The sequence below is a fragment of the Haliaeetus albicilla genome, chromosome 9 (assembly GCF_947461875.1).
Source record: "Haliaeetus albicilla chromosome 9, bHalAlb1.1, whole genome shotgun sequence".
Classification (NCBI taxonomy): Eukaryota; Metazoa; Chordata; class Aves; order Accipitriformes; family Accipitridae; genus Haliaeetus; species Haliaeetus albicilla.
Window position 1 is genome coordinate 16,447,744 of NC_091491.1, and position 15,223 is coordinate 16,462,966.

At 38.2% G+C, this 15,223-nt stretch overlaps 1 protein-coding gene across 8 annotated transcripts in view; it reads right to left on the reverse strand.

Annotated features, from left to right (window-relative positions):
• Positions 1-15,223, reverse strand: part of STAG1 (STAG1 cohesin complex component) — a 202,188-nt gene that overhangs the window by 34,444 nt on the left and 152,521 nt on the right. For all 8 annotated transcript variants that reach the window (XM_069791855.1, XM_069791854.1, XM_069791852.1 and 5 more), the window contains 6 exons: positions 14,234-14,326; positions 14,019-14,108; positions 13,627-13,830; positions 9,275-9,345; positions 4,016-4,103; positions 2,316-2,396 (listed from right to left, as the gene is read on the reverse strand). In XM_069791855.1, coding sequence (XP_069647956.1) covers positions 2,316-2,396; positions 4,016-4,103; positions 9,275-9,345; positions 13,627-13,830; positions 14,019-14,108; positions 14,234-14,326 — 627 coding nt within the window. The remainder of the gene's footprint in view (positions 1-2,315; positions 2,397-4,015; positions 4,104-9,274; positions 9,346-13,626; positions 13,831-14,018; positions 14,109-14,233; positions 14,327-15,223) is intronic.

Genomic DNA, 15,223 nt, shown 5'->3' on the forward strand with positions numbered 1-15,223 from the left:
TCTCCTAATGGATTAAATGACAGATATAGTGCAGATTAGATTTATTTTCACAGTGAACAAACTACAATGGAAAGTTTGATAGAAAAAAACCACACAGACCAAAATGCTACAACCACACCAGGTTGGCGAATTTCTTTTTATCCTGTTTCTGTTGTGAGCATAGCTGAGGTTGCTGGCCAGGAATGAAGAGCTGAAGGGCATTAATGCAGTGCTCCACTTGAACTAAGCATGCAGCAGACTCATTATTTTTGTAGGGGGTGGGGTGAAACCCCAAACAGTAAGTTAGTAACTCTCTAGGCTAGAGTAATTATGATTTTCAATGGGGATTCCAGAAGCAGAATTGACTTGTACTTCAAATGGTTATTTTCGATGGAGCTTTCATAGTTCCTTCCATTCCTATGAACTACATTATGACTAATATGAATCAGAGTATTAGAAATATATGAAAGATCAAGGCTATTCTGCATTCATCTCATAAATCAATGTCTCATACAAATGTATCCTATTTCAAAAATTAGGCAAAGCCATACTAAGCTTGTCCACAAGAAAAACCCAGCCACTGAAATAAATGAAGGTCTTTTTCAGTTTAACTGGACCATCACAGTAATATTGCAAACAACAGTCCACATTAATACTTTGACACCAAAATGCAAGGCTTCTGACCAGGTCCTATGCAGATAGATGCCGTATGTGTTAGTCACTACCTGTAGTTTATGGTAAGTATGTTTCTTTTGCTATAATTTAGACACAAGAAAACATGAAACTTTTTTCCAGCAATGCTGACAGCTATCACTCTGCACCATCTATGTTAGACTGCAGCAATTTACTGTATTTAATTCAAAAAAATGGAGTAACGCAGTGAAGGGAGATGAAAATCTTGCCGAACACTCTGTGTCTCGGCATTTGCACCCAGAGCAAGGCAAGACTGGGCATTGCTGCTCAACGGGCCCAGCAAGTAGGAGAACAGAGCTGTTCGGCATCTTCAGGAGTGGGTAAGACACCTAGTAAGACCCAATAGTCAAGAGCACATGGGGAAAAATTTAATAAAGGTGTTGAAGACAGTGTCCAGGCTTGGATACTCAACCAGGTGCTCTAATGGCACTTGCTTTAAGTGCTTGATTCCTCATAGCCAAGTCATTCACTACACAGGTAACCAGCAGTCCAGTTTTCCTTACCAGGGAAGCATTAGAATGAGATTTGGTGTTTTGGTTTTGTGGGCTTAAGGGCTGAAGCAATGTATGGCCTCCTGGATTTACTGTTAGTTACTTAGCTCCTTCTGTCAAAGTGAAATTTCCTAAAGATAATAATGCTGCTAGCTAGGAGGACTCAGATGCTTTATTGTGATGAGATTCTGAGTTCATTTAAAACAAATGGGATGTATTCAGTTTTCTCAGTTATAAGGAGTCAAGATGTAATAATTATATACTACCAGCATGCTAAAGAGAAAGAAGCTAAAGCAGCTGAGAGGGGAACATGGGAACAAAAGCCAGAATAAAGAATACCAATTATTCTTTTTTTCTAGTAGCTATTTTAAAATGTCAATATATGTCAGTATCAAAACAACTCAAAGGATTTACACTGTATTTTTATGTGCATAAAATGCTTATTTTAGCAGTACTTTAGTATAGCATCTTTTTCTTTTTGATGCTGATGGGGAAGTACACTTACTACTTCAGTTTTCATACCATTTTAATTTGATGTACTACTTTTGAAAAAGCCCTAAAAAGAAAAGATGTTGACCTCTGATTGAGAGAAGAGCTAAAGAAAGGTCCTGGAAAAGCTAAGTATAACAAACAAGCTACATGTAACATTGTCCTTACTTCATTACACTTGCGTGCACTTTATATTAGTAATTATCACTGCTAGTAACCTTATTTTTATATTTAGCCACATAAAAGATGCAAAGTAAGCAAGGTAAATACACATAAATACTAAGCTATCTGTGGTGTACTGATCAACAGCATTGCTTACACCTATTAGGTAAGCATTGTCATCATTACTTATCCATTCATGCAAACTGCTGTACTCGCAATAAAGTGCATTAAGTATCTTCAGCAATAAAAATCTAAAAACCATGTAGTATAAACTCCTGATAAAGACAAGCTTTCGCTGTTTGTACAGCTTGTTTAGACATATGCATGATGTTAAATAGACCCTGAAGTATCAAATAAATCAAAACACCAACATTTTATATCTGTTTCACGATGACATAAAATGACGGTATGGTGGGTGGAGTTACAGAAAATCAGGTCTAATGCCTTTTTAGGCAAGTTGTGTTTCCTCAGTAAAAGCTGTATGATCAAATGCCTACTTACTTTGGAAGGGGAGCCTTCAGTGATTTTCACCAGCTGCCAGAGAATAGAGTAGTGGGAACACTGCAGTGCCTGAACAACTATCTGTAACAGAGGGAACACAAAGAATCCCAGCACATTGGAAATATCAAGCATATCAGTAAAGTGTGTGTAAAATTTAGAATGCATTTTGGGGAGAAGAAATAGGAGCAGTTCTTAGGTAGCACTTTCCGTTTCCAAGGGTATTATGTTTTCCTTTAGTCAGTTTGGTGCAATAAAAATCCAGCCTACTACAGGTGAAAAAAATACTATGTAAATGCTGGGAAACAGAACAGAACACTGTGCATTAGAGTACAGCAAGAGGTGATGTCACAGCGTGATAGAAGTACAACCCAACATCTACATATCTCAGTTCAAAAGCATCTGTTTAAATACCTCTAAATCTGACCTCACTAGTAAAACAGTCTGGAAATTTGTTCCATTGTCAAATGAACGTGTAGCCCAATTTCTAAAAAAAAAAAAGGGAGAAAATACAAATTTTCTCACGGAGAAGACGAGGCTCATTTTTATGGTGCCCACAAAAGCATCCACGGTGTCTTTTTAAAATTTCAAATCTATTTTAGGTGCTAAAAATGTCAAAATCTTTTTGGCTTGAAGATGTTTCCAACAGTTTGTGGTTCTGTGCAGAATAAATCCAGTTTGTAACAGCTCTGATCACAAAATACTTTTTTGGAAAGATATCACTAAAGACACTACTATTCCTTTTCAATGAACTCCTTCTAGTGGACTGGGGGAAGAAATACTGAGGAGAGTTCAGATTTCAGAACGTTTTTCCCAAGATCTTACAGAAGTATTTGGGGAGCCATATCACTGTAAAACTCAGAAACTGAAGATGGCTGGTAGTTGCATGGACAGTTTTTATCTGCTGGCCCCTTCCTTCCAGGTAGCACAATTCCAGTGTTAAGTAGCAACCACAGAGACAGGAGAAGGTCCCACAGCTTAAAGCCATGACTTTCACATGGCATGTGGCGTGCGTCCTCCATATGCTCCTTTTTTAGAAAATACTTCTACAGAACTTAATGAGAAATTTTTTTTCCTAAATGAAGTTGAGTTAGAATTAACAACTGGCTTCTAAATGGAAATCAAATTATACCTTAAAATGTGCTGAAATGCTGGAGTAGGCAGTCTGCAGTTTAAACTGGAATCCTGGGAGAATCTGAAATGGTCCCTGTGCTCATCCATGAGAAACTAAAACCAAACTAGGAGGAAACAAAAGTCCAAGACATGTCCACTAAAAGAACTCTACTGGAAAGGCTGGCCAGCATCCCTGCTAAATGTTGTTCTTGTTTTCTGGTTTTCATAAGCTTCCATCTTACCTTCAATGCATAATAATCGTTTGTGATAATTCTAATTACAGCCAAGGTTTACAAATGTTGGGTTTCAGTGTAAACATCATGACTTATGCATTGCTTTTCACAGCCAGGAACATTAGTTACTCCTTACTTTACAGATGAGGAAGGTGAGGCAAGTAGCAAAAAAATCACAGAATCCAAGCTTTTCTACCTCCTGGACAGTGCCTCACTACAATGTAAATGTCATTCAAAACTCTATGTTTTTCCTAAATAACTGAAGTCTAGTGCATTAAGCTTTTGAATTTCTCTACAGCTACACTCTTTAAAACTTTGAATCCCCAAATGATGCAGTGCAGGTGTTGCTAACTGTACCTGTTCTGGCATAGCTCCATGTTCAATTCCAGTTCTTAGTAATCTGTAGCAGTTACTGAACAGATCCCATTTTGTGAGATCATGCGCACTAGAACGAGAGGTAATAAAGAGAGATTAGTTATGTTCCTCAAAACTCCACATCACAGTGAGAATATATAGTCTGACCTGGGAGCTCAGTGAGCTTTAGTATTTTTGCAAAGCTGAGACAATACAGCCTGCTGACAAAGCAGCTGCACAATGTTTTATTACATGGGATTTTTGTAGGGAGGAGATAAACTCTCTGCATACCATAAATCTTTAAAGGTTACTTAAGTGCAGCTACAAGCTCCTTCTCAGTGTTCCCTCTGAACTGTCTTTCCTCTTTGGTTCTAAACATTGATAGAACTCCAGAAGGCACTTCTCTGGCATTGCAGCGGAAACTATTGGCCAAACTCTAGCAATATATAGTGAATGAAAAATGGCTTTAAGCAAAATGAAGTTACATTTTTTTCTGCCATATCATTTAGACAAAAATAATATACATTATCACTAGGCATTAAATTATCCCAAAATATCTAAATTAAGACAGCATGATATACATGTACATGAGACCGAGATGGTGATTGCCATTCCCCGTGCATTGTTTCACATTTCAGTTGTACCAACCTGATTCTCCGGTGAGAGGACTACAAATGAGATTAGCAACATATATTCTACAGCTTTACAGACCTCAATATCTTATGATATAGCTTTTTAAATACAGAACTGAGAAATACAGAAGAAATTACAAAACACCAGGTTGCCTGAAAGACAAAAAATCTCTCTCAAAAAAAAATTTAGGTTTAACACATTTTTGTGCAGTGGAATTAAACCGAGATAATTTGAAACAGTTTATAATATGTTTATAAAAGAGCAAGCCACCTCAGAATAATCAGAAACTTGCGTGATTAAAATACTCACCTGGAAGAAGGGATACTCAGACTGAATTGGCAAATCTAAATAAGATAAAGCAGTCTCTTGCATCTTGCTCCCTTTCATCCCAGCACCTTGATCACCAAGATATGCTCACTTTTCCCACCCCTTAGTGTCTGCCCTCCTTTGGAGCTGCCTGACTTTTTAAAAATAATTAACTACCCTGCTTAGCCAGAAAGAGTAATTCTCTGGTTCTGAAACAGACAGAAGTTGAACTCAAGACTGGGAATGCCTAGATCCTATTGAAACCCCTAGTATGAAATGTTTCCCAGTCTGGAGCATGTAAGCCCTGGAAAACCTCACTGATAAAAAGTTCCACAGAAAACATAAAAATTAATGCCATTGTGCTGACAGCAAATGAAGTATGCACTCTAGGGTTGTGTCATTAAGCCAAGGTGCATCTTGACTTCTAATCCAAATCCATGAATAGAAAACCTTAAAAAAAATAAAAGGAAACAAAAATATAAAGATACTCCCTCCGCCTTAGATTCTGGATGATCTTCGAAGTAAGAAAATAAAATGTTTCATAGATAAATTATAGGCTGTCAGAGAACTGCCTTTGACTAGTGAAATTAAGCACATAGATGCTGCTTCAGCAAATCACAGGGTTGCTAGCAAGGCAGAGTTGTACCTCCTTAATTACAGTGCTGTAATTAAAGCAGTAAAAATCTCCTTGGTATGCAGAGGCAGATATCAGCATAGATTATCCTACAGAGAATACAAAGGAAAAACTATCTAATTTCTGCCTTTTCATTTCAGAGCCTTCCATGTCAGGCAGCCATCACAGGGGGCATGCCCCATTACCCTGACAACTGGGGACACCTTAGTTCTTTGCTCTGAGCCTGGCCTTACAGCTGATCTCAGGAAGAGCTCTTCAGCTTCCAAAGCTGAAAAATTCTAACTATATACAAGTTGCATAGGGCTTTTCAATATAAACCTCCTTAAAGAAGAGCCTCCACATTAAATTTAGGTGTATTCTGGTATATCTTCATTTCTTTTGAAGTACTTGGCAATCAAAACGATAGTTATAAAGGTACCTTAGACACAATACAATTCTCCACAGAGGTTCAGATTGACATAGAGGCTCCTAGAATGAAAATTCACATCGCAGAGAATTTTCCCTTAGTCCCTTCCATGTCAGAGGGTCTTCATGGATTACAGAAAACAAGGCCCAACATTTCTACAAAGGTTTCTTTTCATCCCTATAGATAACACTGTCTGCTGGGGCACGATTCTGCCAGGAAGTAGTCAGATGGAGTAAAGGTACCAGTTCCACAGCGTTTCTGAAAGTGTGGCAAGAAGCAGCTTAGAAAACTTTCTTTTTGAAGAAGTGATCTCTCCACCCACAAAACTGTCTCTCTTTAAAGAGACACAAAGTGAGAGAAGCTGTACCTTGGGCTTTGAACAGCTGTGATAGATATAATCTAACTTCTCTACTGAGGTTTCATTTGTCATCATTTCTACTTCTTCTGGATATAACAAACTTCTGAGTAACTCAGTCTGAAGGATGTACTGGTCAACTACTGGAAAAAAGGTTAAGCAAAGGGTTTTTATACCAGGAAGAGAAGATCTGCTGGTCTGACCATGAATTTACCTATCTGGGAAGTGTCCTGACTGATCATGCTTAGACTGCTAAAAAAATGATGTGTATCTGGAGAGTTACTATAGCCACTGCAGGCTTATGAAGTCAGTATGGAGGCAGGAAGGAATCAAATTCCATATCATACTTGAGGACTTCTGGACAGTGATACTAACAATCCTGATTTCTAAATGTGAAACAATGTTCTATATACAAGACAGCATCAAAGGGCACATCCAGAGTAACGGAGGTGATGCTTGAGAGTCATGTGTTTTGCACTGAATTAAGTAATTAAATAAGAAATTCTGATATTTTGCAGCATACAAACTGCTACAGCACTGATGTGTTATGTGTGAACGCTCAGTTGAATTGGGCTGGAATCAGTATAGAAAAACTGCCTTCATGTACTTAAGGACAGAAAAAAATGCTATAAATACCAGTGAGACCCTGGCAAAAAAAGAAGCCCATGTATATAGTGCAGGTGTTCTATTTAGAAGACTTCAAGAAAATTTATTATTATATTCTGAAAACATGGAAGGGAACAGCATAATAATGAATTTGATTTGTATTGGAATACTGATATCTTTGTTTGACGAAAAGACGTTAATTAAAAAGTGTGCTGTGAGGCCTTTGTTGCCATGACCCTCTCAGAAAAAGGATTAGCTCAGGCTTGGGAAATCTCAGCATAGAAGCTTCTTGGTCTGGAAGGCTTTTCTGATAATCCCCTACCATGTTTTTTTTCCACCTCGCTGGGCTTCTTCTTCCTAAAATATGAAGCAGCAGCAACTATCAAAGAAACAGAAGCACAGGTAAGTTTCTCTCACTGGAACAAGAGAGGGACTTATTTCTTTTCAAAGCTCCACAATGATTTTATCGGTGCACATTTAGAAGATCTGAAAGGTATCAGTTGTTAGCCTGCAATTTAAACTTCTTCCATTGATTTAATTTCTTTTGGCTCCCAGCTGGTGACAGACAATGACAGTATCAGACAACAGCCACCGTTCTTTAAGATGAGAATGCTCAATGCGAGTTTTGAATTGAAGATCCTAATCTCATAGCTAGAAGTTTGGCAAAAATTCTGTCTTGAATCGTATGATTGTTTCTTTTCACAAAGAAATCACATCAGACGTAACATTCAGTAGAGTAATGAAAAGACTTCTTTACTTCTTTATATGCAAGCAGTTATTAATTAGAAATTCTCACTGCACTATAATCATAAATAACAAATCAGCTGAGAAATGGTAAACAGCTGCTCTTCAGCTCTTTAGCTTTGATTCTTTTCTCTTTCCTATTTTTTGAAGGTGAAGGTAGATGTCCCCGCCCCCAATTTGTGTGTTATTCTGCAAGGCTTTCTTTATAGTCTGAATTAACTCTCTAGAGATTTGGAACCCTAGGAAAAATATATATGTGAGATGCTCATAAAAGCCTTAAGACCTGTGCTTCTTTCTTGGATGTGAACCATAGCTTTCACCAGTCCTCTCAGGAAAGGCAGAAGTGGCTCCAGTGTGTTACCAGGGAGACTGAAAACCTAATTTGCACATGTGTCAGTCTGCTGCACTACGAAAATTAGTAACGATTTAATGATCGCTGTGGGACTCTTGTTGAATGGAAACAACGAGTAGATATTTCAGAACTATGTCATACAATGATCCGATGAAGAATTCAGGATAAGTAAAGACTAAGCACAGAAAGAAAAGAGAAATGAAATCACTAAAACCAATTTGTATAAATGAGGTGGCAGAAGCAAGGTCCTCTCATATCTTGTGACAAGGAAGAAATGATTTGTGGCTCTCAGCCATCTGCATATGAAGCTTTCTTACATGCTGACCAGGGGCAATTACTTCCTACAGTTGATAGGAGGGGAAGATTAGGTCTTTGTGCTATGCTCCAAAATTCAGAGTTCAAGTGAAATATTCCAGGTTGCTCTACAGTTACGAGGGTGCCCGTAGGTGTAACTGAGAGCAGCAGGACCCTGAAAAGCTGCTGCCTGGTTCCACTGAGCTGGTTCATACTTAGTGAAGGAGTTTCTGTGCAATCCACACAGTTAGACTTTGCCAACAATTCAACTCAAAAATATTCCTGGCATATTCAAGGCCACGTTGGATGGGACTTTGAGCAACCTGGTCTAGTGGAAGGTGTCCCTGCCCATGGCAGAGGGGTTGGAACTAGATGATCTTTAAGGTCCCTTCCAACCCAAAACATTCTATGATTATCTGATTTCTGCAGGAAGAGAATGCAAAGTCCAGACTCTCACCATAAACTTTACTATTATTACTACTACTTATTTCTGTAATTTTGAGGAGAAATACCTCAAAAGCCTTGAGAAACAGAAACAACTTCCTCCAGGGCTCCCCTAAGCTGAGGCTCAAAGCACAGATTTGGCCTGCATCCACTGGTGCCAGAGATAAGAAGTGTTCCTTGTGCATTGACTGTCTGTCATGCAGGGGAGTATGACTTTTAGTAAGGCACTCATAGGTGTAAAAGCATTTAGTGCAAGGGATGGTATGCCACTTGCAAATCACACCTGTAAAAGTAATGGCATTAACTAAGCAAGGACCCAGATTAGTGCAAACAGTTATACTGACAAATACCACTAATCATTCATCAATCTCTATTTCATATTTCAGGCCATATATTTTCTCATTTCTTAACACTAGACATCAACGGAAACTTGCTGAAATGATAAAAATCAACATAGTAAATTTTTGAGGGGAAAAAAAATCACCTACTTGTGAAAAGAGGTTAACCTCTTTAATGTGGAGAGCACATTGTATATGTCATCATCATCAGCTTCTTCTCCCTGAAAATGAAAGGAAATCCATTAAGAGAGTTCAGCAATCCAACAAAGTACATTACTGCATCGGGAGGAGCAGATTTCTTTGAGGGTTTATGTTGACATCAAAACTGACTCCAAATTTTCCTATTACTATTATTACGGAATCTAGAGAAAAGTAGTAGTAGTAATAATAACTACTGCATAGCACTAGGAAATAAGCAAGATCATCTGACAATATTCAGCAGTATCACTGTGTTAATACTCAAACCACTATCCTCTAGCAGTAGAAATCATTCCCAAGAATAAAATCTGACTTCTACCTTATTTTACAAAAAGAACTGAACCATCAGCTTTAACCATCAGCTGATGAACGCACTGCAAGAATAAAGCCAAATGCTTGCCTTGCTCCACGCCAGAAACCTGCAGATGTCAACATCTAGTTTTTTTTTTAAAATGATCAGTGGGGAAATTTCTTTCTTTTCATATCCTTCATTGCTGTTCACCGTGTTACACACAGTAATGCATGACAATCACATTATGTGCACAGACTGACATACATTCAGAACTGGATGGAAGGGTTTGTTGTTGTTTTTTGTGGTTTTTTTTTTTTTTAAACTTAGGTTTTGCAAATCTGGGGAAACAACAGTCCAAGAATAAATATTGCACAATTAAATCAAAACTTTTCATTTAATTTTTTTTTCTTTCTGGCATTTTAAAATATCATTATCCTAATACTTATGCAAACTAAACAGCAAATTCTCTTACTGAAACAAGTGGAATTAAGGTACTTCCAAAACTTAATTTTTCAGCAACTTCCTGAAACAGGAAACCCACTTACAACAACTCTTCTCCATTTCATTTTGATAATTTTTTTTCCATCTAAAAGACTAACAATTAAGACATTTTCCTGTCTTCAGATGCTATTGTCAACCAATGTTTCTCTCATTATCAATCTAGTGGGAAGCCATAAAGCAGTGGGATACTTGCTTGGGTACAAGTATGCACATTTTTGAATTTAAAATGATTAAACAGACTTATTAAAATTATTCTACCAAGTATCACCCAGCAAAGAATATCACAAAGGCCAAAATTTTAAACCCTTGCTACCTCTGTTCTCTTTCTTGCTTTCTCCTACTTTTGTCTTGGTTTTGTCTCCACATCTTTCTCTATGTCACGTCTGACCTCCGCAGTCCCTTTTCCTTAGGGATCTAAACCTCTTAATTCTTCATTTCTCATATGACTTTCAGAGACAGCTTTTCTCTGAAATCCTGAGTCCCCATCCCTCTCTCATGCAAGCAAATACACACAAAAATCATAAGCCCTTGCTTGCATTTCTCTACTCCTTCCCAAGCTGGGTAAAGGAAGGGGATACATCAGAAGTATTCTGGTATCACTGGCCCACGTTCCTTCATGAGCCCAGTCTTTGTTCTCTGCCCAGTAGTCTCAGTGCATCCTTCATACTGTAGTACTGTATAAAGAGAAGCCGCCTGCAAAGAGAAGTGAAGGGAAATGGAGTGGGAATAAGCAGTTACTGACTTCCTAATTCAACAGCAGTCAGTAATAAAGGAAAATTACAGGAAAAAAAGTTTTTCTCCCTTAGTTCATTTCTCCTGAGAAGACTGGTGGGAAGTAATTTATGAATCCCAGCATCTCACTGCTCTCACTTGATTCCCCTTGCGTAAAAGGTGAGGCCAGAGGGATCTTTCAAGCAGTGTCAGAAAGGGAGAGGTCAGGACTGCAGACCCGTACGCTGTACCTAAAATATGGAGCGTGTTTTCTGAACAATCTCAACATTCATGTATCCCTAGTCTAAAACAGCTGGACCTAAATGCTTTGCTGGCATAACTGATCTGAAATGTGGGCTGGGGCTGGAAGAGAGGTAGATTTCCAATCCCCTTTCATCTTTACTGCTTGGAGTGTTGGAAGACGGTTCTTTGAGGCCGAGAGACCACACTGCCTGGGGAAGAGGACTCCCTAAGAAGGGCTTCTGAAAATACACAGCTAGGGACTGTGAGGTAGCAAAGGGAAGGACAGCACTGGATCTCCTCAGATCAGATAATCCAAGAACAAGAGGACTGATGCTATAGTAAACCCAACTCTACACTAACTGGACTGCTGGCTTCCAGAAGGGTATGTGGATGACAGAAAAGGAACTGACAGAACTAGATGACTGGTTCTTGTCTCAACTCCTCTTCAAAACTGCTGTGTGGAGGAGAATGGGTGAGTCAGAGAAAGAGCAGCTGCTGTACAGCAGGAGGAATCTAAGTATTCCTGTATTTGCTAACTGAATTTGGGATTATGGTTCAAAAATTATCTGTGGGTGTCTCAGTAAATACTAATAAAATGGTGAGTGGATCTCTTCTTGGGTGAAACTATCCAGGGAACAGAATACCACCTCAGAACCCTTGAATGGATCCACGGATGAATAATGTCTATACAGGTGAACAGTGTGGAAACTTCAAGGGGGGTCTTCCAAAAAAGCTGCATGTCCTTAGACAGACCTAATTTCTGTTACACTGGCTGTTACACAACTGCCTCCAGAGAAAACAAACATGGCATTTACTTTGGAGAAGTTTGAAGATAAAACTAAGAGAAAAAGCTGAAAGAAGACATTTTCATAATGTCTTACGACAAGACAGTATAACAGAAATGGCAAGTCAGTGTCAAAGAACTGGGATTCCACTTGCTTCTTGGTCTGATTCTTGAAAAAACCCATAGGCACTTTCTTCCATCTCGAGGCGAGACAGTGTGAATAAGATGCTTTTTGCTGATCTGAGCTTGGCTGTGGAGACATAAGCTGAAGATCCTCCAAGAGCCAGGTGATGAGAAACAACATAGGAGATTTGTCCCTGCATACAGACCCAGACTGAACCTTGGTGTTGGATATGCGGATAGTGAAAAACATGAGGACCTCACCAGAGTTCCTAAACCTCTGTCAGTGGGTACCAATGGAAAGAGCGAAAGCCAGTTGATCAGTTGCTGGGCATCTGGTGTAGAGAACTCGGCTCGTTCTGAAGCTGGATCTTTGTGCTGGGAGTCAAACTTTAGCCCTTTTTGCTACCCAAGTCAGCAACACATTCCCCAAAGTTTTTGTCTTAGAGTTTTTGGTCCTGTTGGCCAGAGGTGAGGAACTTCAAAAATTCATGGCTCTTAAAACAGACGCCGAAGACATGTAATGTGGCATTAGCTGAAAGGATTCCCTTGCCACACACAGATGGGCAGAGATGTAGCACAAATTCTGGAATGTCTTTTCAGGTTCTGCTCAGAAATTTCTGAGAAAGTACATATAAAATGGCAGACAGGTAGACAGCAAAGTAAATGTATTCTATCAAAGAATGTACAGTGGTGCACTAACTCCTCTGGGTTGTGGAGTGCCTGCTTCCTGCATGCACTGCCTTTTTTACTCACGTACATTCCTACAGCAACAGAAAAATTTTTATTTACTCTGCAATGTGACAAGGCATATACACAGTATGCCTCTATGTGGCATATCACTTAATGATAAAACCCCCCTGATTTTCTTTAATAGGCAATTCTAAAATAGAGACTGTAGCTTAGCTTTCTACAAATGTACATATAAAATTAAATGTATCTGCCACAGTGAAGTGCATGACTAGAAGAAGTGAAGAAAAAGATCTATGCAGCCCTTAAATTATGTTTAAAAAGCATGAGAATTACAACAAATTAAGTAGTGCTACACAAAGTTAAATTGATGTAAAGCAAGAAAAAATGAGTAAGGTTTCTATTCTTATTTAATGTATTGTGCCTTATGCATGTTGAAGGATAAATTCTTAGAAGTAAATCCCAGGTACCTCCAGGTTTTAGACCTGGATCTTCATTTCCTTCTTTCCAGAGCTCTTTCAATATGCCATTATAAATGTTTTACTAAATCCTCTCTTCCATTCAAGACATAATCCAATCTTGATTCTGCTGCCTGTATATCCATTTGGGACTACTGGAATCACCAGAAGCATTAATGTGTAAATGCACTTTTCTCTGCATTTTTCATCAGCTTTCACCCATTCATCCTTTTAATTTCTTATGTGGGCTGTTTAAATACTAGACTAAATATTCAGAAGTAGGATTGTCCCATGGTTTTTGTCTTACAGCATCAAAGCTTTGCAGGCTTAATGGCTAGTCCAAGGGATTTTCTACATGGAGAAATAGCTCCAAATAATTATGAAATAGTTGCTGCTGCACTATGTCTTCAGATTGATAATTTAATGATTTGGTAAGAATGTTTTTCTGCAGTTTATCATAGCATATTTTAGGTAGTCTAAGTAAATTCATTTTAAGAATACAAACCTCCTGCAGCAGATCCTCTACAGAATGGTTGAATCGATCCACAAATTCATCAATAAGTTGGCTGTGGGCTATGTCAACTCTGTTCTGGATTGTATATTCTTCACTACAGAGTATGCTGTAGGTTTTGCTGCAGGCTTCGAGAACATCTGATTCCACATGCTTTTCCACAACAAACTTAATCTGTTTCAGTAAGGCATCCAGATGCTGTAGATCAGAAAAGAAGTTCAGCTTTCACCTTACCTGAACAATGAAACTCAAAGAAAAAGTCATTCAAAGAATACACCAAATGAAGGTTAGATCATTAACATGCCAAATGAAGGCACAGTACTGTGTGACTAGAATAGTAATCAGATACTTGAAAGCAACCAGACTTCTTGCCCAATGTACTATACCTTTTCCATTCTGCCCGTGCTATAGATTTCCAGATCAAAATACTGTGGGATTTGCAGGAGATTTGCAACCTTCTCGGCATCAGCAGAATACTAGAACATCATTGAAACAAAACAAAAAAATAGTGAAGTAAAAATAAACACCTACACTACAGAATGAAAAAGTTTAAAGACAGTTGTAAATACCAGTGAGAGATTGATTTTCTTGAAAATTGTACCTTTGACAGCAACATAGGAAGCGCAATAATGAAATGCTCAGTTAATTTATTTCTGTCATCTATCTGAGTTTTTCTTTCTTTTGCTGTCAAGACCTGCAAGTGATCAAAAATAACTACAGTAAATACAATTTCTGCATATAGCATTCATTAATCTTTCTAAAGTTTGTATTACAAACAAAAATCCATGCAAGTGTATTTTTAATAAATCAAAAGAGGAGGGAATAAAAAACTCAAACACATTTGGACTGAAGAGTGATTAAATGGGAGGACCATGTGTCCTAAGAAGCCGTGATTGAAAAGGAAAATATCATATCATCCAGCATGATATTGTCTCAACACATCAACATTTTTTTTAGGATTGAAATTCAAATATAACCCAAGTCAGTGGAAGTTTTGCTATTGCTTCCAAGTGAATTGAGCTCTGGCTTTCACACATTAAACAAAGTGTTAATGTAAGACCTCAGGGCGAACTGAAATATAATTAAGAAAACCAAAACCAAACCACACTGTAACAGTGATTTTCATTAGCAGATTCATGGCCTCATCTCTAAACTGGAATGTAATTCTCAGTGAGAACATACATCCAAGTTCACAGAACTCATTTACAAATTTCAGTGAAGATATACTGAAGCTACTAATGCTGTCATAGCAAAACCACCTTGAAACAGTGAATAGAGAGACAATAATCAAAACAGCATGCTTCATAAAAGCTTAGATCTGGCTTCTTGGCTTCAGAAAAGGAAAGAATACTTTTGAAAACAAATAATGATAATAAAATACTCAAGTTAGCTAATGATTTATGTATAGCAAAGCTGCCAGACTGCACAATAAGGGTTACAAGCTAAAGTCAGAGAAGAAACTATTTCACAAGAAGGTAAGTGCATAATTAGAAATCTGCTCCCATTTTCAACTCAGAGAATATGCTAGCGAGATCATGAGAACATGACAAACCTCTACTGACAAGTCAGAGATCCCTGCAGTTACCATCCC